The following is a 21575-nucleotide window of genomic DNA, read 5'->3' as shown; positions in this document are numbered from 1 at the left end:
CGCGAATCAAGTGGATGTAGGTTGGAATACCGCTAGGCGTCGTATTTTTATTTTATTTATACTACATAATATTATATTATTTATTGTTAATTTTGCTACTTCTCCGCACTTCTCTCTCCCATGAGCAAATTAAACCCACCATTCATACCCAGTCGTAAAAAACTGCTTATGCTTCACACCAAACGTAAGGCCTCGTGATACGCTTGATTAAAACCGAGCGTAGTGCTGGGCGGTTGATTTGGAGATAATTATTATGTAGTAGATGTTACAATGTTATATCTGAGGTCTATTCAATTTATTTATGTTCAGATATTATGTTGTTTTTCAATGTATATTTAGACCCAAAGTGTACAACTATTTTTTTGAATATGTGGGTAACATTCATTTCTCGTAAAGAAAAATGTTAAGGAACCTCTATGTAAACCTGTAATATAATATTATTACAAAACAGAAACTATTAAGTCACTACTTTATTTCACTACAAAATAACGTTTTAGAATAGATTTGGGTTTTGCCTTTATAGTTTAGAATAATTCGATTTACGCTAAATTGAACGAGTTAGGTACACTAATTTTTGAATCCATTGTATAATATTGACCGCTACTATTATGGAAAAAGCAGTTTACATACAATACTATTAGAATTAAAGTATAACTTGGCTTTTGTCTATGTATAATTTTAAAGACATAAAAGTATATGTTTGTGGTTTAAAATAATTGAATACATTATATTTCTATTAGATTTATTGTTTTATTAAATAAAACAATAATATAATGCAGTTCCACCATGAATTGACAGTTATTAAAATAAAAGAGATTTATTGTTATTTAAGTCATAAATTATATAAAATGAAAATGCAACATTCGTTACAACAATATAAATAATTAAGCATACATAATATATTTGAAAGCTCTCGCCTGGATTGCGATGAGAGTTTTTTTTCAAGGATTTTTTTGGATATATAATGTGTTTCTGAGACTGTTACGGATTGTTCCAAATTATTATGAATACATATTATTCAAGGTTACGACTAAGTTTCTTTGTCACGATCTTTTTACTTGAGAATAAAAAAAACTTTGGTACGTTATTGAGTGACAAAAGAAAGATTGAAGAGACGTGATAAAAAAATCCGTGAATTCATAGAGGAAATAAAATTAAAATCGTTATTTATGATACTAATGACGAGGCATTTTCTTTGATGTCAATCTTTTTAGACTTTTCCTACATATAAAAAATTCTCACGTCATGATAGAAGTAATAATACCCACATCAAAGTTGACAAAAAAAACTCCCCGAAACAGCATTAGCCAAAGCCACGAGGATGAAATAAAAATAACGTCGTGATGTCTCCAACTTTTCCATAACGTAATTCTACAAGTTTGTTATATCTTCTTTTGCAGCCATCCTCAACTCGCTGTGTAAGGAGTTTTTATCGGTGAACGTGTCTGCAATCCTCTACCTGATGAATTATGAGCAGTATGGAAGGTCGACGGCGTCTGCGCAGTACTTCCTGCAGCTGGCTGGATACCTAGGCATTCCTGTTATCGCGTGGAATGCGGATAATTCCGGCCTTGGTATGTGACGCATTTTTACTTGGGATTTAGTAGTGTATAATAATTATTATTAAATTAAATTTGTGATGTAATAACATATTTCTATAATAATATACTCTAACATGAATAATTGAACGTTATTTAAATTATGTAAAACAAATTATACTATTGCCAAAACCAACATACACATATTATATTATAATATATTATTAAATGTAGTACTTATAGTTATATAATATAATTTATAAAAAAATACTTTTACGAAGAAAAATTGGCATAAACCATCTAGCTGATTCACAAATTATGACAAACAGACAAAATCATTAAAACCGAATGGAATTTTTATGTTCGTCGCTCTGAAGGCCTCTACCTACCAGAGGAGACCTAGTAGAGAAATACGAAGCTTGCAATTTGAGACATTTTTTTGATAATTTACAATTTAAACTTTATTAATTAATAAATATGTACTTATCTGAAAACCTTATAAAAAATTCTTTTAATTTATATCAAATCGAGCTTCAATAATGTGTCTATACCTAAATAAGATTTGATGTAAATAAAAAGCATTTCAATCTTTACACTATTTTTTTTAAAATAAAAAATATTTTTCTTTTTAATGTTTTCAGATACCTACATATTTATTAAATAATACAGTTAAAATTATTGTAAATTATCGAAAAAATGTCTCAAATTGTAAGCTTCATATTTTTTCGCTAGGTGCCACTGGTAGGTAGAGCCTTAAGAAACGAAATTTATTTAAATCACATTATTTTCAATAAATTTAACGAATTTGGATAATTTAAATAAATTTATTGACTATTTTGTTCTTCTGAACTATTTAAAAATTCTCTAGCATGGTGGAGTCACGGAAGCATTTAGAATAAATACATATTATTATTACACCTACGATAAACGAGTGGTAATAATATGTCATGTTATAAAGTTGAGAGTCTCGGGTTAGAATCCTGTTATGATGTCATTATTCGATGTGTATTTGGAACCATAGCATGGATTTGAAGGTATAAGCAAGTGACCAACATATATTTCCGTATAAAAATGTATTAAAAATCTCTTCGTAAGACGGCCAAGATTATCTACATCGTATTTATAGCATTAGCCCCGATTCATATGAATTATGTATTTATAATAATTAAAAATCAACTAGATTAAGTAATCTGAGTAGAACCTTATTGTTCTCAAATAAGAATGTTAAATACATAGGAAGTTCTTTTTTTTAAATCGGTTAAGTAAATAAATTATTCTAAATATTCCTTATCATTTCGGTTAAATTTCTTTCATACGTGTGTTGTTTATGAGAAAAGAAATATTATCTCCTATTAAAAATTGACTGCATGTTAAGAATTCACGCAGAACGCATACGTTAGACGTATAAGACTGATTTAATATTTTTTTATACTGATTTTAACTAAAATACAACATAATATTATATAACACAAATAAAATATAAAATAATACATATATTAAAGAGGGGATAATTTAATAGTATATAGTCAGTAATAATAGTTTAGTGTTTTCAGAATATGAAATTTGATTTCTCTCCAAGATTCCAATAATTCTTGGTAAGGAATTCATTGTTTATATAATATTCTTTTTCGATTCAAATATTACCTCAAAGTATATTTTGTAAGATAAAATTAAATTTATACAAACAAAAAGTGCTTTTACCAATAATGTATTGTATGTTTTACCAACTGCTTTTTACTGTATTTTACAATGTATTGTTGTTTTGAATCAATTTTATATTTTGACTATTACCATGATTTTTTAGCTGACGAAAAATATCATTAAATTGAATATTTAAGAATGTCACGTTTGTTATTATAAAAAAATATATAAAAACAAGTTCAAAAATATACATATTTAAATAAATCACAGAAACTAATATAATAATATCAAATCTGACATTCTTAATTTTTATGTGAATTCAGTGTTAAATAAAAAATAATAATATAATTATTCCGAAAGTACAATAATGTTGGTTAAGATTAAATTAGTATCAAATATCATTTACTTGGGTACTTTATTATTTATATAACCAATTGCTTTTCAAGTACTTCAGATATAAAATACGTAGCTGTAAAGCACTTACAAGAAAAGTGCAAAATATTTACTTTTTAGAATACATTTGAAGAGGTTTATCATTATTATAAAAAAAAGGACACTTACAAATGTTAGTTATATGTTGTATTAGTTTTAAATTAATATTTTTATAATGCATTAAAGCCCAGTTTCAGTCTTAAAAATGTCTTATTGAAAATATCCGTAATGATGAAAACGGTAGGTATAATGTGTATAATAATAATTGTAAAATAAGTACTTACTAATAAATATAGATTCGATATTATCTTTGTTATTTTTCTAATAATTGCATAATATGTTTCTATCAAGAATTAACAAAAATAAAAAATAATAAAGGCATGTAGGTACCATTTTATTGACCCCATATTATTTATAAAAACAATTTCAATATTTGTTTTTAGAATAGTAATTTTATTATTAGGTTAGTCAAAGTAAATGCTACTGAGTGCCGACGTATAATGTGTTTTTTTAAATGAAAAAAGTCTCATTATGTATGACAGTCTAAAAAAATGAGAATACGAGTATATTGTGAGTTCGTATATCAATGTTTTAATGACGCAATGTCATCAATCATGAGAGTGGATATTTTCATCAATCAATATGTCAGAGCCAATTTAAAAAAAAATCATTAATTTTTCTGTTAAATTCATATCGCTAAAACTATTTACTACTTATGAAGTTTAATTTTAAAAATATTTGAATATCCATAGAGGCTTTTTTGATGAACGTATATTCAGATAAAACCGCCCGTACGCTAATCTTTTGTTTTCAAATATTTGATTTACAGCCTCCTTCCTTTCACGCATTACGCGTAGGTTATTTATAATTTACCCGAGAGCTTTTTGAAGAATCATAATGAGTTTTCGATTAATCGAGTTTTTAACGGAATAACGTAAAGAGAATCTAATTTTAGCGTGTATTTCCACATATTTAAAGTATGTGTTATCACGCAGGGAAATTGGATTACTCCACTCTTAGAAATTTGAAAATCTACCTGGTATGGACTTTTAGCGGGATTTTCTTTATATTTCGTTCTATATACAAAATTTTCAGAAAAGCACGACTGTCGAAATTTTCATTATACTAATGGAAATTGCTTTTTAGAAATAATATTTATTTATTATAAATAAATATTTACCTGTTCTCTGAAGTACCACAAAAAATATAATAATTTATTTAAACAAGATAATTTATTTGACTACATTTAAAATAATATTTATTTATTGCTCTTAGCTACGAGTATTTAATATGTAATTGAGTTTATATAACTAAACCATACAGTATTTTAAATATACAACAATCGTATTTATTCGCTTCCTAATATTTTTTTATTGGCCGTATTTCAAGATGCCCAACAAATACTCCATATGACCCTAGCATTGCTAGTATCTATGTTCTACACCCTCTATTTAAACTAATTATACAAAAATATACATACATTTTTATCTAATAATACAAAATCAAAACAACTATCTACCGGAGTTTAAAATCCGGTATTTTTGTATACATAAATACCGGAATCCCGGTTCTACAATTATTAGTATTGCATTATTTTAATGCATATAAACAGAAATTTTAATGGAACAAAAAACCTCAGATGGAAATGGGCTGGACACACAGCTCAAAAAAGAGACAATCGTTGGATAATTTTAGTCATCCAGCGGTATCCAAGAGGTACAAAACGTCCGCAAGGTAGACCTAGAGGCCGCTGGACCAATGAAATGATAAAGTTCTGCGGAAGTACGTGCCAACGCAACGTACAGGACCAAGAGAAGTGGAATCAGCTTGGAGAGGCCTTCATCCACCAGTGGATAGATTCAGGCCGATGGTAATGATTGAATTATTGTGGACTATCGGTTTTGTAAAATAGTTTTATCATAATTATAATATATATTGATAAATAAATAATTAACACTATTTTACCAAATATTAGTAAAAATTTCCATATTACATATTATCGAAGTATGTAGACGGTAAATACATTAAAAATCTAAATTCACGAGTATGTCAAAATTTCGTGTTCTTATTTACTTCGCCTTCGGTGAAAACGCCTGTAAGAAAAGTAAAATTAACGAGTAGGAAGGAGTTTGAGTTATAACGGTATTAGCACACTCACTAGAGGCGTATATCTCAAAAAGTTACCACCACAGCCTCGAAACTTGTTAAGTTTGGTAAACAGGGCGGAATTGATTTTTATTGACTGAAAAGGTTTAAATTTTCGCTCAGATTTAATTTGAACTTTCGTATCTATAGGTACCTATTACTTAGGTACCTATCTTAACTGCCCAAAATTTATTAGAGTTTATAAAATAATTAACCCTAGTTCTTTTTAACCCTACTTTTATGTATAATAATTACCAATACTTATTGACCTTTAAAGTGTTATTTTTGATGACAGCGAGCTTTATTTATTGATTTGAATGCTGAATAATGATATTATATCGTTGTTGCGAGAAATGCTAACGACGACCCTTATTATTTGACGCCACTGTTGAGCAATTGATTTATATTTGATTTTTTGTTTTAATAAAACCTTCAAATTTAACATACATTTTTAATAAGACAATACAAGATTAAACTCTTTCAATACCTTACGTATATTTTTTTTAAATATTAAAATTATACAATAAAATTAATATTAAATAACTTGTGGCAGTATTAGTATTTTTTTGTCAAATTCACTACAAAATTAAATGTGGATGTTGGTCGATTTTTTGGTTCTTTTTAATCACAATGGGCAAAATGGTAAATAATTTCTGCGCCACTATCAAATGGTTTTTATTAAAATTTAATTTATTGTCCACATTAAATTATTTTTTTAAATACTTATTTTGTGTTAGATGATTTTTGTATTGTAAATCAATTATAGTTACCTCGTTATAAAACTTCCAATTGAGTGGTTCACAAGCATAGTGAACCATGTCCATTCTGGTTATTTTTGAGTAAGCTAGGTTCAAACATAATTTTTTAGTATTTATTATTCTGTAAGGGTATGATTTCCCTTACATAATAACTTAAATGTACTCTAAATAACACTTCAGAAATGCAATCGCACCCTTACAGATTTATAAATACTCAAATATTATCTTTGAACCTAGCTTATCCAAAAATATCCAGAATGGACTTGGTTCACTATGCTTGTGAACCACTCAATTGTCAATATAACGACACAATTAATTACACAAGTAGAGTGAGGCAGTAGTTTTTTAATACTTTTACCTGAAATACTCTTAAATTGGTTGTATTATATGTTTTATTATTAGAGTTGTTGTTATTAGTCTCCCGCACGCAATATAAATAAAAATCCGTAAATAATAAATAATAACATTTTTTTTACCAACAACAGTTATTATTATAAATGTTAGAAATTCTCATTGGGAATTTGAAAAAACTTAATATATTAAACCGTAATATTAAAGATTTTAAACAAATCTGTTTACCCTACAATAATTATTAATTATCAGTGGTCTTATTAATTATTATAAGTCCGATTCATTTGTTATTTATATAAATACTAATAACTTTATGGTTCAATCTGAGGTATTTTAAATTCTACTAAGAAATTATCAAAATTCTTTATCATAATATACTTTCTAATAATAATAATAATAATAATAATATTATGTACTCGTATATGTTTCTGGATATTTGTTTTAAATTTGTTTTATGATAGTATAATAGTATTTCAAATATTTTATTTGTATTATTTTGCGATAATAAATTATGTAGGAGAAAAAAAAATAATATGCTGCTTAAATTTGACTACCTTGAAATACCCCATTCACCGATATTTTCAATACATCTATTGTGGAACTCAGGCAATAAATTATATAAACCTTTGAACTGAATACTCAACTGGTTTTCTATTTATTAGTTGTATAATATTATTTGATTGTAATGTTTTTTTTAAATATTTTATTATACTTTTAATTCGCTGTTTTATTAATTGTTTTAGTAAATTTACGTGTTTGTATAATATATAGAATAGCCTTGTATTTTTTATTATGGCGTGCAGATGAGCTTTATAAATTCACAAGAATACATAACACCACATTGACGTTCTGTTAGTATGTATGAGCGAATATTTGAAAATAAAAAAAACAGGGGGCAACATTCTTGGATGTAGCGATATGCTAGTACTGTACTGTAAGCATCTGTCAAACTATTATCAGATTAAAATAAACGATTTCTTTATTTGCGTATCAGTTTATTTTATAACAACGTTTTTCTTAGCTCATATTCTTATTTGTCCGGTGGTTATTTGTCCGGTACATATCTTGCAATCAATTTTTAACTAACTTCCTGACTAGCTAGACATTTGAAACTTTTAGAATATATCAGAACACGATGCCAATGCAATCTTTTAATACTTTTAGCCATCTTTACGCAGAATTGAATTCATTTTCAGTTAATTCTGTTTTGTATAAAAAGTTATTTCTACACCATTATTGGTTGCTAGGGTTCTGGGGTCCTAGCAACTAAATTATTAATTAACGTGCGTTACTATGGAAATCATTATGATATGTCAAGTAGAAATTTTTTGATCGTTTAAGCTAGTCAAGTCAAGTTTATATGGTTCAACAGAAAATTTAAAAACGTTGTATATAAAAAGTTCTTTTTATTTAGAATTTTCATTTAAGAGTATATTTTCTCTCACCTTACATTTTCTGGCTGTTTCTTTCTCTTCTAAACATTTACATATTTTTCTCACATGCGTTTATAAGCAAACAGATATACAAATATATATTGTAACAATTTACTGTACGCATAAGAGAGATTGGAGACGAAACGGTTACAAGTAACAAGCTGGAATTAATTCCTTTAAATGGCAGATTTTGCATAAAATGCACCTATTGCCTAGTAATAACATAAAAATTTGCATGTCACATGAGTAATTAATTTGATAAATACCCGTTATATATTTAACATTATATTATGGTATTTCTATTTAACAGAGAGGCGAGCATCTCAATCGACATTACAGCTCCAACTGGCTCCATCGATCGAACACCAAACCGCAGCAATGTTAAGCATCTTGGAGCGATATAAGTGGCACCAGTTCTCTGTCGTCACGTCTCAGATAGCTGGCCACGACGATTTTATCCAGGCTGTCAGAGAAAGAGTATCAGAAATGCAGGTAAAGATTTTAATATTTGACTCGTCGAATCGCAAAACCTACTATGAATATTTTTCAAAATTTGCTATGTAAATTTTTAAAATCACCATATATTTTTTAAATCATTTGATATTTCCTTAAAAATTGGGGTGTTTTCCATCAACTTTTTACATTAGTAAATATGATGACAGAATAAATTTTCATATATTGACATAGTAGGTATAATAGATAACCGTTTTTGTGATTTTGTATTAAGTAGAAAAAATCTCCAGAGCAGATTTGTGACTCGACGTCTCATTTAATTCATTATTATAGTTATAATGTAATGAAATAAAATATATGTAACCATACTATTACTCGTAATAATTAATATACGTCAAATAAAACATACAATGATAAATATGTTATTAAATAATAACAAAAAAATCAAAGTTACAAAATATCTAAAAATACCTGATGATAAGAAATTTATTGATCACACTCTATTTCAGAAAACTTTTGATAGAGAAGAGCGAAGTTAGAATTAGGAAAATAATTATTTTTTCTTCAGCTACATTATATTAGAAGATAATTTTCAAAAGTGGCCAAATCCAATATTTTTTTACTGGAATAATTGAGTGTTCAATATTGTGACAGAAAACATCAAATTTAATATGAAATAATTTTAAAACTTCCATAATATTAATTGATTAATTTTCAATAGTGTACAAATCAAGGTTTATTTTTACGTTATCGCAAAGCAAAAGTCACCTCCCTAAATACCAAACACTATGGAGATGATTAAAGATGCAAGGTATTTGTTTTGTTGCTAGTAAATATAAACTTTTTGGTAATAAGGAATAAAAATATCCCATTTTTTCAGTCTGACAAGAAGTAGATTTGACCAAATTCGAAAAACACTTTCTGAAATATTATTTTTTAACCTGCAATTGAACGAAGTACTAGTTTGTAAATAAAAGCCTTGTTTAGTGTATACGTAGGTACGATTTATTTAAATAAAATTAGTTAAATTAAAAGTTCTATCAATATTTTTATTCTTCTTATAGAGATAAGTGAGCTAATTTTTTTTGTATACTCGATATTCAAGCGCATACCGTATAACATAAAATGCATAAAAATTAGTCACTCTAGTGGCAAAAATGAAACAAAAGTGATTTAAGTAAATTTAAATCAAGTTAGTATTAATTTATTGAATGTCATCTAGAAATTTCGACTAAATCAATACTGTAACGAATAGCGATTATCTGCACCAACGACAACCAGAAAATACCATTGTAATAAATAATAAAATTCGCATGCATTAATTATTTGTATATTCGATATTTTTGAATAGTGAACAAGAAGATAATTAATTATTGGCCATTTAAATAACGAAAGATGAAGATGCTAGAGAAACTGTATCCGCGGTTTTTGCATCTATTCAAAGAATATTTTATATCATCTATTTTAATTATATATGAACAATTAATATTAGGTTTATCACTATTTATTTTTTACATTTAAATTCGATGTTAATTAAAATATTTGTAATTTTATAAAATGGTAACACTTTCGACAGCTCAAACAAACATTTTTGTTATTTTTTATTGTTTTACTAAACGGTCGGCTATGCAATTTTCATAATAATTTATTTTTAGCTAATATAGCTAATAAGCTTAATATAGAGGTTAAAACAAAACGTTCAATTAAAAAGTTATAATGTTATAATATAATCATAAAAATAAATTTAAAAAAAATATTGCTTAGGTTTTGTGACTAAGTTACCTATATCGACATCAGTTCGGAGACGTCTGAATCGTTTCGATGTGACATAAATTTTGTATCGGTGTCAACTTAGGTACAATTTCTAAATAAAGGGCATAACACCTAAACCTGACCAAACTTAACCTTAGAGACCTTTTGGGATTTTGTTGATTGTCAGGATTTTGATCACAACCATTCAAAAGGTCTATGCTTAACAATAAATCTCATAAATAAATATAAATTAAAATTATTTTGGTAGGTAGGTTTCTACATATTTTCCTCACAAATGAGTACATAAAATGTAGAATATACCATAATTTTTCTTTTGACTATGATTTTTTTTCATTTACCCATGATTAGTTGGGATAGATTCACTTCTTCATGAAAGCCATTCTAGGTCCTTCCACTTTTCTAGGTCCCTAGTTTAGCTAGTCGCTGATATTAACTTCTATCGAATTCACTGAGTTCTTTAATAATTCAACAAGTTTTAACGTGCAATGTGTTCGTTTAGTACCCTTTCATTACAAACAGCTGTACGTATCCATTAAATGACACGATTTTCATACTAGCCAAACCGTGTGAGACCCGATGATAGTAATGTAATATGATGAATACAGTAGTGTAGTAGTTGCAGTAAAAAGGGTATCAAACCACCTCTCTTTTGAATAAAATATATATATATTGTATTGTGACCTCACCAGAAACCCAATGCGTTTTGCATTGGATAACGAGGATTTTGATTTTTTGATCTTTACATGTTATGCCCAACACTCACCTATATATGCGTTTCAACGTTGCACTACCTACCCATACTTATTTTTGTTGTATTTATAATTAAAATAAAAATAACTAGTAACAATTATGGCGATTATAGCATAATGGTCTATGTACATGGACGCGAAACCCGAGAGATGCTGGTTCGACCTGCTGGGTGTCTTACTTTCTCAAAAAAGATTTTTTCTATTGGTTATAATATTATATTTTCAAAAGTATGTATCTATGTTATAATATAATATAATACTGATAAAATGCCATTTTTTAAATGAAAATATCACTTGTATGTTTTGAAAATTAGTTATTTCTATATTGTGGAATATTAAGTTTATAGAAATTTTTCGTAAAATATTTTCCACTCATAAACAGAGTAAATCTACAAGCAAAAAAAAACTTTTCTAATTTCTTCAAAGAATTAATCAAGTAAAAAACTGAAAGCAACTTCCAAAAAAAAAGCAAAACAGCTCCTCCGTCGAAAGAATATTCTAATGAAAACCGTGTTTTCCATCCTTTTTAAACATTTACTTAAAATTATTTTTTCGGGTGTCGTAAACACAATGTGAAGAGTGATTAAATATTTCACAAAATTTGTCGCCAAAAATATTTCCATTTATTATTTGGTGAAAAAGAAAACCCTTTCAATATATTATACTTAGGTATACATTTATTCATAAAGAAATATCAATACTTTTAAATAAAATTGTAGATTATTTTTGTACCCCATCCCCTATTAGAAGTAAACAACCATCAAAACGTTTCTTCTTTTTGTCTGAAAGTCTGGTGAACCTGCACAAAATCTGTGGTCTCTCTCTGCTATGTTTATAGTTGTTGATATATTTTATTCTCTCATATTGGAGACTAATTTTGATGATGCTGTTACGTCCCTCAAGGAAGAAGGCGAAGGAATCAAGTGATTTGTGTTAGAAGCTTAGGCTATAGATACATCTAGATGCTACCCAGTGCATTGCTAAATAAAGCTGGGTGCCGTGCGTTTGGTTTGTGGGCGATCAAACGCATTTTTATACAAATGTTTGAGACCATAGACCATTTCGCTGGTGTTTGCTCAAAGTGCTCGCACTAGACGCTCAGAATTAAAATATAATTTTCTATTTTTTACGTTATATAGTATTTTTAAGCAGTCAAAATACAACAACTAGGTAGAAATATCCATAATTTAAGCTATTTTAAAGAAACATTAGGTCACTTGATATTAAAATATATATAATATACAAATAAATTATCACTAACATGTATCAACTTACCTATGAAACGTAATGCCATCTTCTTGCTTATCAGTACGGCTACTATATTGTAATACAACACACAAAACCATCTTCTCTACTTATTTAACTAAAAATATTTACCACTGACTTTATGTTTAACACAAAAAATAGCAATTTTAGCAACATGCGCTCGCAGCTTATCGACGCTTAGTTAAGCAACAAACTAATATTGGATGGCGACACCATAGCAAATTATCTCAGACATCTGTAAACCTTTTATCTTACTCTAGCGCGTGTTGCAAAGATTATAAGGGTGCCAAATACTTTCTCACTCGCATTTATGCATCGTTTGTTCTGGCCTTGGTTAGAAGGAACCTGAGGTGGTATGATGGTATTCTCCTTACCGAAGACTAAAATTTTGTGCGGGTTCTGAGTAATATGCACAGCTGTTTCGTTTAAAAGCCGTCGTCTTGAAGGTAATTGTCAGGTTATTTACCTTCAGAGATGTGTTTAGGCTAGACAGTGAGAAGATGATATAATTAACAACGCTTTCACGAAAGTTTGAGTAATAAAGCTTATTCAATAAAATGCAGTACATACACAGTAGACATAATATACCTCCCTGCTATGTAAAAAGACAGTGTTTTCGTTTAAGCGAAGTTAGAGAACCCAAGATTTAAACTACCTTTTCTTTTATATAATGTAAAATTATTGAATTGTTTTGACATAATTTCTAAATAGACACGTCTGATCTAATAATTTTACATAATATAAGATTGATAACTTGATGTTTGCCTTCTGCACCTCTTCTTAAAGTTCAGTTATATTTATTTGATAAGTTACAAGAGGTAGTATTTTATATGTCTATGAATGTTTTTGTGCGTTCGGATATGTCATTAATAACTCTAGTTGCTCCTACAAACTGTTATCATCGAAGACCGTTAAATACAATATACTGGCTCTATATGACAGAATTTACGGAGACGCGGTGAGGTAGACTGTTAAAATCCGCCATAAATAGTGCACACCAAACTTTTATAATCATACGTATTTATTTTCATTGAAATAAAACCACAATATTCAGATGGTGTTGGTTAGTTTTTAAAATGCAAATAAACCCTGCGAAACCAAACCATAATAGATAATAGTCAAAAAATACTCGTCTATCTGCATAATATTTTAAATTATGGAATTAAATCATACATAAATTTGAACATTTATAGATATAATAATATTTTGTATCCATTATAGTTTGGTTTAGACAGGATATAATGGATTAAAATAATTAACCAGCAATATATTGTGTAATATCTATTCTTAATCCTTCGAAGTAAGAATGAAAAAGTGTGCAAAATTTTGTCATATGGCTCAAAGTATACCAAAACTTTTATAGTTTGGTTTAGGCAGGGTGTAATTGATTTTTCAAAACTAACCAACACCATCTATCTGTAAATAGTAATCTTAGTTCAATAAAAACCAATACCTATCTCTAAAAATGTTTAATGTGCACTAGTTTTGGCGGATCTTAACAGCCTACCTCCACCCTTCGCTACTGTTTGGTACCATGACCTGGATCTTAGATGAAGACTAGGATTTTTATGAAGGCACCATCCGTATTTATAGAGCCCGTTATATTCTATATAAGGACCATTTTACACAAATAGGTAAAACGCTGCGGGTTACCGGGTAACACCCGACTCTAAATCTTACATACTATACGTGACTATCAAAACACGCTGCTATATTATGAACTTGCAAAGTATGTAATCAATCGATTACAAATTCTGCATTAATTTTCCTTAAATCGTTTATTTAATCTGAAAGCAGAATATAAATATTGTGGCAGATCGTGTAACCGATGTTGCGGGACAATTGTTTGCTATCGTCTCTTCGTCACCAAAAGAACGTTCATGTAGACAGGTTAATTAATTCGGTGAGTTACAAAACCCGTTCTGATGATTTTTTTCTGCTTCCAAAAAAATCATAAAAATACATTTTTACTTCATATCTACTGCGTCACTATAGAGAGTCCAAGGTTTCCCATACTTTTAATGCAATGGAACACTTTGCAAATCCGAAAATTGAAACTTTGTTTATTTTGTAAGGTTGGTACCTAAATAATACATAATCAATAAAAATGTTTTAAAGAATGAGAAAAACAATAATTAATTATTTAGTAATTAATTTAGTAATTAATATTGTGCAAATGCCGCGTGCAGAACAAAACATAATTTGTCATAAAAATTCAACATGCGTCCATTTAATGTTATGTTTATTGTTCTATTAGTAATAATAATATATTCATTGACATGTTTTCTTTTTCAAGTAAATGGGTAACGTTTTTTAGTCATCTTTACATGATTTAAGAATTAATTCCCAAAACAAATTGACGTGTTCACAGCTAGACTTTCACTTCCGTTTCACTGAAGTATGCTCTTAATAACTGCGATAATTTAAGGTCCTTGAATTCGTTGTCTTCATTGCAGAATAATAAAAAAATCCTGCTTCGCATAAATATGTCGTGGTTTATGGAAATAAATCAATAATATCTGGTTTTGACACACTAAGGGTATACTTCTAATAAATTTGCGACACACCTATTCACATTTGATGGAAGTATTTTGCGGAGCACATTTTGGGAAACTGTCATGCTCTCTGTTAATTACTGAGAGTTTTTCGGGAGGATAAACCATCTTTTTATAAATTAAATGATTTTTTTTGAAAATTGATGTATATTAGTCGGCACCGTTTTATTGTGATGATAAAAATAATGGATTATGCAAAATATCCAGAGCGGATTTGCAACTAGACTACTCTATTATATACCAATGGTTTTGTTTAATGGTGCGGTTGGTAGCGAGCTAACCGTTGCATTTTACCTGCTCGTGTATATTACTCTAAGAAGTAAAAGTGGATGTGGACTAAAACAAAGAAGACGTGTAACTTTCGTTTATTATTATTAGTCGCACTTTTTAGCACTGGACTGTAATTTGAGGATGCTGGTTGGTGGATTACGGATCTAGGGGGGGGGTTTAACTAGAATGCCAGACGCTGACCTTTATATGTATGTTAGGAGCGCTGGCGCGTGCTGGAGTCGATTCGGTGTTCACGCAAACACGCACTGGTATACGGACGGTTCGGAATGTCACTCTCACGGATTCACTTGGTTTTAGGATGAATGATGATGAAAAGTTCAGGATGACTGATAGACGCGACGTTCGCTTAAACCGTATCAGATTTAGCGCAACGCAGTTCAAACATATGCGTCTTGAGTTACTCTGTGGTTAACGATGGCTGAGCTATAACAAGCCCGCACGCGACCGCTTTTTTGATGTCACTCGAGCTAACTGAATGTTATTCGCAATGACGGTCGTCTCATGGCTCATAACTGCTGGTTGCCCTGGTCTTGCTGTAATAATAAATAACAATATGAGATAGGTGTGGAAATAAGGAATGACGGATACCACAATTGGCCCAATCAGTTATATTTACGGATTACAAGTTATAATGTACTAATACTTATAAATCTTTATGCATTATAACATAATCGACAAAATTAAAAGTTCCCTACGCTTTCCTCCGGGGTTAGACACGTTAATTGAAAAGTAATGCAATGTAATCGAGGATTATCGCTGGATAAACACCGAAAGGGTAAAGGGGTAAAGGGGAAATTATAGTAGCGCAACTAGACTTGAATAAAAGAGGATAAAGAAAAAATTTAACATTATTGTAAATTAATTTAAAATCTCTTAACAGTTGACAGGTGAAAAGAAATCACCTTTGATATATTGTTATTTTAATTGGTTTTTTTTTACTTTAGATCTGATTCGTTTTTATTTTGTTTTGTTTATTACAGAGAAATTTTTAGGTGTGTAGCGACGGTATGTAAAAAAACTACAATATTATCACGCTCAGTACTTTAAAGTACATATTTTAAGAGCGGAAAATTGATTTTACTTTTACACATGGCCTACATCAATAAGGGATTTATTATTATAGCCAAGTGTCAACCAGGCATTGCAACCTCGGTTTGTTTACACATTGATCATTTTATAATAATTAACTAATATCATCAGTCATCACTAATCACTATAATAATTGCCACACAGTATTAAACTGATTGTTATGATACGATATTTGTTTATTATTATTAATTATAACTTATAACAAACTTTATTAAATAACGATAATTAAATAACGATAATTAAATAATAATAATAATAAAAATAAAAAAGATTTCAAGTTATACACATCTATATTTTTATAAAAATTGATGTTTTAAAAATAAATATAAAAAATATTAAAACGATGAATTAGTTAAAAATCTAAACGTCAAAAAATTGAAAACTTAATAAACTAAATTTTATAATAAATATGAGTAATATGTAATAATAATAAAATATGAGTAATAATATTAATCTAATAATAAGATGTGACCCTGCAACGACTTTACATTTTATTAAATTTTGTAATTTTTATTACAAATATTGTAAGTTCATCTTTGTTTTCAGATAAATATTTATTAATTAATAGGTACAGTTAAAATTGTAAATTATCAAAAAAAAATCTCAAATTGCAAGCTTCGTATTTTTCGCTAGGTTCTCTGTTGGTACCTATATACTAGGACCCCCCTTAAACCTATAAACTTTAATAAAGTCATATAATTATGGCCAATTTTATTGTTGTTTTCTTACGCCACTGCTAAACACCTTTGATATTTCGAAATAATTCAAGAGATTTATTGAACGCTGCTTAAACGCGTTAAGTATGTAGTTTTCCGATTAAACTCAGATCACGCTTGAATAAACAAACGTCTTAAACCAAATCCAATAGAATTGAAAAGTATACCTACATAATATTAACAGTCTTTACTGTCCCTATTTATTCTTACTTATTTATTGTATTCTATATTTGGCCTAATGCGTCTTACCTACATTAGGGAGCATCTTATAATATAGGTACAATACATTTCACAATACAATACTAAAACTGTATTTTAAATTCAAATATTACAAAATAAAAATAAACGCGTTATTGTATAAGATGTAAATCAAAATTGCTCTCTTGTCTCATTATTCTATATCAAAAAACCTTTTAATATAAATCTCCCATGGGAGAACTACCAGCGAAATGTATCAAAATTTTCTTTTTGGGCTAAAATTTCTTGTTAGTGTACGTATTTGAATTACGTAGTATACGAAATTTTAGAAAATAAATGCTTTGTATTAGATAGAGTATATTAATATATTATTATATATTATGAGGTTGTCGGTTTCAAAGTCGGTAACCTCCATATTCCGCCGTATTAAGATCATCGCAAAAAACGTTCAAGCATATTTTGGACAACAAGTAGAATATTTTCTTTAATCATCATTCAAATTTGTAAAAAGTATGTTTAAATTTAGGCATCCAATATAAAAAATGGCGGCTGATGAATTAAAGCGACTTTGTTGTTTACCTAACCAACGGAGCCGGTTTTGATATTTTATAAACATGTTATCATGTATCCATAACTCCCTTTTCAATGATATATCTACCTCAAATAACAGTAATTTGTCTTTTGTTTAATTCATCGATACTCTAAGTAACTAATTAGGTAAGTATCTATTGTAAGGAATATTGAAAAGGTGTGATTTCAACTATTTCAATTAACTTAATATTATATTATTGATCAATCTCAATTTATTCACCCTTTCTAGCTGTTTACACACATATAAACCACTGTACACGAAATAAGCATCACTAATATTACTTACCCCTTTCATATTCATTGTAAATGATTCTAATACCATTCAAACTTAACTTAGCTCTACTCTCCGAGTTGTGTCACTGCGGCTTGACCTCTTCTGAGTTATTTTCATTTTATTTATACTACGTACGTTTACTTTGAGATCGATTGACGAATAAACAACACGGAAGATTAACATCCACCAAGTTTTATTACCGACATACATCCTCCACTGGACCACGCAAAGGATCAGGGGGCCGTTGATGAGGATTTCCGTTGCTGAATACATAACTAAATATATTATAAATACACATCCGATATAAAAATATTTACAGAATCAAGAAAAATATAAAAATACCTAGTAAAAATGGAGATAACCGACTTTGAAACTAATAACGTCATATTCATCATCATTATCAGCTTGAATCTATTAACTGCTGGATGAAAGTCTGTCCAAACTGATTCCACTTCTCTCGGTCCTGTGCGTTGCGTTACCACGTATTTCCACAGAACTTTATCATTCAGCGGCTTCTAGGTCTACCCGGGGGCCTTTTTTACCTCTTGGATGCCATTGGATGACTAAATTTTCCAACGATTGTCTTTTTTTTGAGCTATGTATCCAACCCATTTCCATTAGAGCTTTTTAGCAAACTCTATTACATTGCAAACCCTTGTCTCTTCCCTTACTAACTCATTTATTTTTTGTCCTTTCCCGTTATGTCCAGCATGCACCTCTCCATACCACGTTGTGCTACTCTAAGTTACTGGATCTCTCTTTTACTTATGGTCCATGTTTCACATTTATATGTGATGTAATATAATTTATATCACCTACTAAGCAATATAATAAAATTTTAATATATACCGACATAAAATGGTGTTGATAAATAATAACTACCTACCTCAATTTTCATTGTAATATTATATAATTTATAATACATGAATAGATTTCATTATTGTGGAAAAAATACGTGTAAATACAATACAAATATGCAAATAACAAGGTGATCAGTTGATTTAAAAAAAACTTTTACGTTCCACAGAAATAAATGATAAAACCACTTAAACATTGTGAGTAGCAAAAAGGGAATCTTTTATCAAAATTCCCCAGTCACCGAGGGATCCTTTTTAAAAATGTTGCCCTATCCGGCTGGAAATTCCGATCGCATATGTCAGGCACTAAGAGAGAGACAGCCGGGGTAGCGTGGGAGAGACGCCCGCCAAAGCACAAACACCCCGAGGCAATTTCTTGCCGTTCGCTGTTGCGAAAAGGAAACTGTAACGTAACACTGCGGGGTTAGATGGCTTGCGTGTACCGGAATTTATTAAGTATTTATAAATTTCAATATTAAATATGTATACAAATTTGACATCAGCATCATGCAATGTCGATATACTGCTATATAAAGACCTCACCATACTATTCATACTACAGCCATGTTTCATTTTACAACGTTTTTATTAGGACGTATTCTTATTTGTCCGGTGGTTGTTTATCCACTACAAATCTTGCAATCGATTTTAAACTAATTTCCTGACTAGCTAGACATTTTAATTTTTTAGAATATATCAGAACACGATGCCAATGCATTTTTTACTACTTTTAGCCATTTTTAAGTAGAATTCAATTTATTTTCAGTTAATTCTGTTTTGTATGAAAAATTATTTCGGAAGAAATCTGTAATCCAATCTTCTATTATTGGCTGCTAGGGGGTCCTAGCAACTAAATTATTAATATATACGTGCGTTACTATGGAAATCAATATGACATGTCAAAATGACATTTCAGTATTATTTCTATCAAGTACAAATTTTTTTGATCGTTTAAGCTAGTCAAGTCAAGTTTATATGATTCAACAGAAAATTTAAAAACGTTGTATATAAAAAGGTCTTTTTATATTGTCATTATTTTGTCTTATATTTTACGGAAATTCATTGCATATCAACTTTTTTTTTAATTCAACGAATAATATTTACACTTTTCAGCTGCGTATATATTTGTAGGAGTCGTCGATGTGAGGTTTGATGGTGTTGTAGATGAAAGACGGTCGTTATTATTTATTGATGATGATGAAGAAGTGAGAGTTTATTTATGGTTTCACAAGTACAAGGGTACAATTGGTATAATAATATAAATAAACTGACAGTACATAGACTGAGATAGTAACGGACTAGGTACTTAGATTCGAGTGACATGTCCGATGAATTATTATTCGCTATTAATACAATCAAAATAATATCTACCGATTATAATTTAAGAAATAACTATAATAATCGAGTCAGCTATTTACTGTCATTTGCGTCAAGGGTCATACGAGTAGCTGACTATTGTATAAAATATAGATATCGCGGAAATAACCTTTGTCATAAGTTATTTACTTATTGTACTATAATTTGACAGTACGGAAATCCATATAAAAGAATTTGTAAACACGGAACAGTATTAAATTTAATATCACCGATCAATCTGCTGACACAGGTAATAAGTTGTTTTGTTTGATTTTGTCGTAATTACATTGATCGGAATCTGACAGGTACAGGCGTCATAGTTTAAGAAAATAATAGGCTTGTCTCTTAAGCATTTCTAAAGTATTAATTACATCATATCTTTTATTTTATTTATTTCTTTTAAAGAAAAAAAATGACGCACATTATTCAAAAAAATATCATTTTTTTTACTAATTTTTCCGCCCCTTAGAGAATCTCGTCCCTAAGCAGTGCATGCTCAACATTCTCTTTCTTCGACCATGTCTAATCATATGCGTTAGTTGATGTAAACGGACATCCCACGTCGCTTCCAAGAATACCAGCATAACTTCCAAGACCCTTGAATCCAGGTTCAGGCAGGCCATGTTGAAATTCTCTTCATTTGCAGCATATGAACGAGCATGGTCCAATATTGCTTCTTCACTCTCAGCATGATTAGAAACTGCTTGGTCCGCTCTCTTATCTCTTCGTCACTCATAAAGTTATACCACCGCAAATAGCTCTTCTCACAGTTCAGTATACTGTACTTGGGTTGGTCTATGTTCAATGACTCATCACCATTAATTAGAACCAGCAGAATGCAAGTGCCGAATGGGTGGCATTTGAACACCCAGAATAAATTACTCCTCGTGCTATTCCTCTGAACCCTAAGTTCTTTGATGCTACGTACTTCCAAACCTGATGAATTCATGGATCCAGCACACGTTAAGGAAGGTAACCTTTTTACCATTTTATCAATTTTGTAAAATCACATCGTGTACATACACTCTCGTATATCCAACCTTAACATAATTGATAAACGCTGGTCTCAAAAGCCATGGATGCGTGATCCGGCAACAATTATATATTAT

The 21575-nt window shown here is 29.4% G+C and overlaps 1 protein-coding gene across 1 annotated transcript in view; it reads left to right on the top strand.

The window, feature by feature from the left end:
* Positions 1-1444: 1444 nt before the first annotated feature.
* Positions 1445-21575, top strand: part of Nmdar2 (glutamate ionotropic receptor NMDA type subunit 2) — a 423883-nt gene continuing 403752 nt past the window's right edge. Inside the window, exons 1-2 of the mRNA XM_085959689.1 lie at positions 1445-1574; positions 8609-8790. Of these exons, the coding sequence (XP_085815815.1) occupies positions 1463-1574; positions 8609-8790 (294 nt within the window). The 5' untranslated portion in view covers positions 1445-1462. The remainder of the gene's footprint in view (positions 1575-8608; positions 8791-21575) is intronic.

The sequence above is a fragment of the Rhyacophila brunnea genome, unplaced genomic scaffold (assembly GCF_057557595.1).
Source record: "Rhyacophila brunnea isolate RB1 unplaced genomic scaffold, BYU_Rbru_1.0 scaffold_9, whole genome shotgun sequence".
In the NCBI taxonomy this organism is placed as follows: domain Eukaryota; kingdom Metazoa; phylum Arthropoda; class Insecta; order Trichoptera; family Rhyacophilidae; genus Rhyacophila; species Rhyacophila brunnea.
Note: the sequence above shows the minus strand (reverse complement) of the source record. Positions and strands in the feature narration are given on the sequence as shown.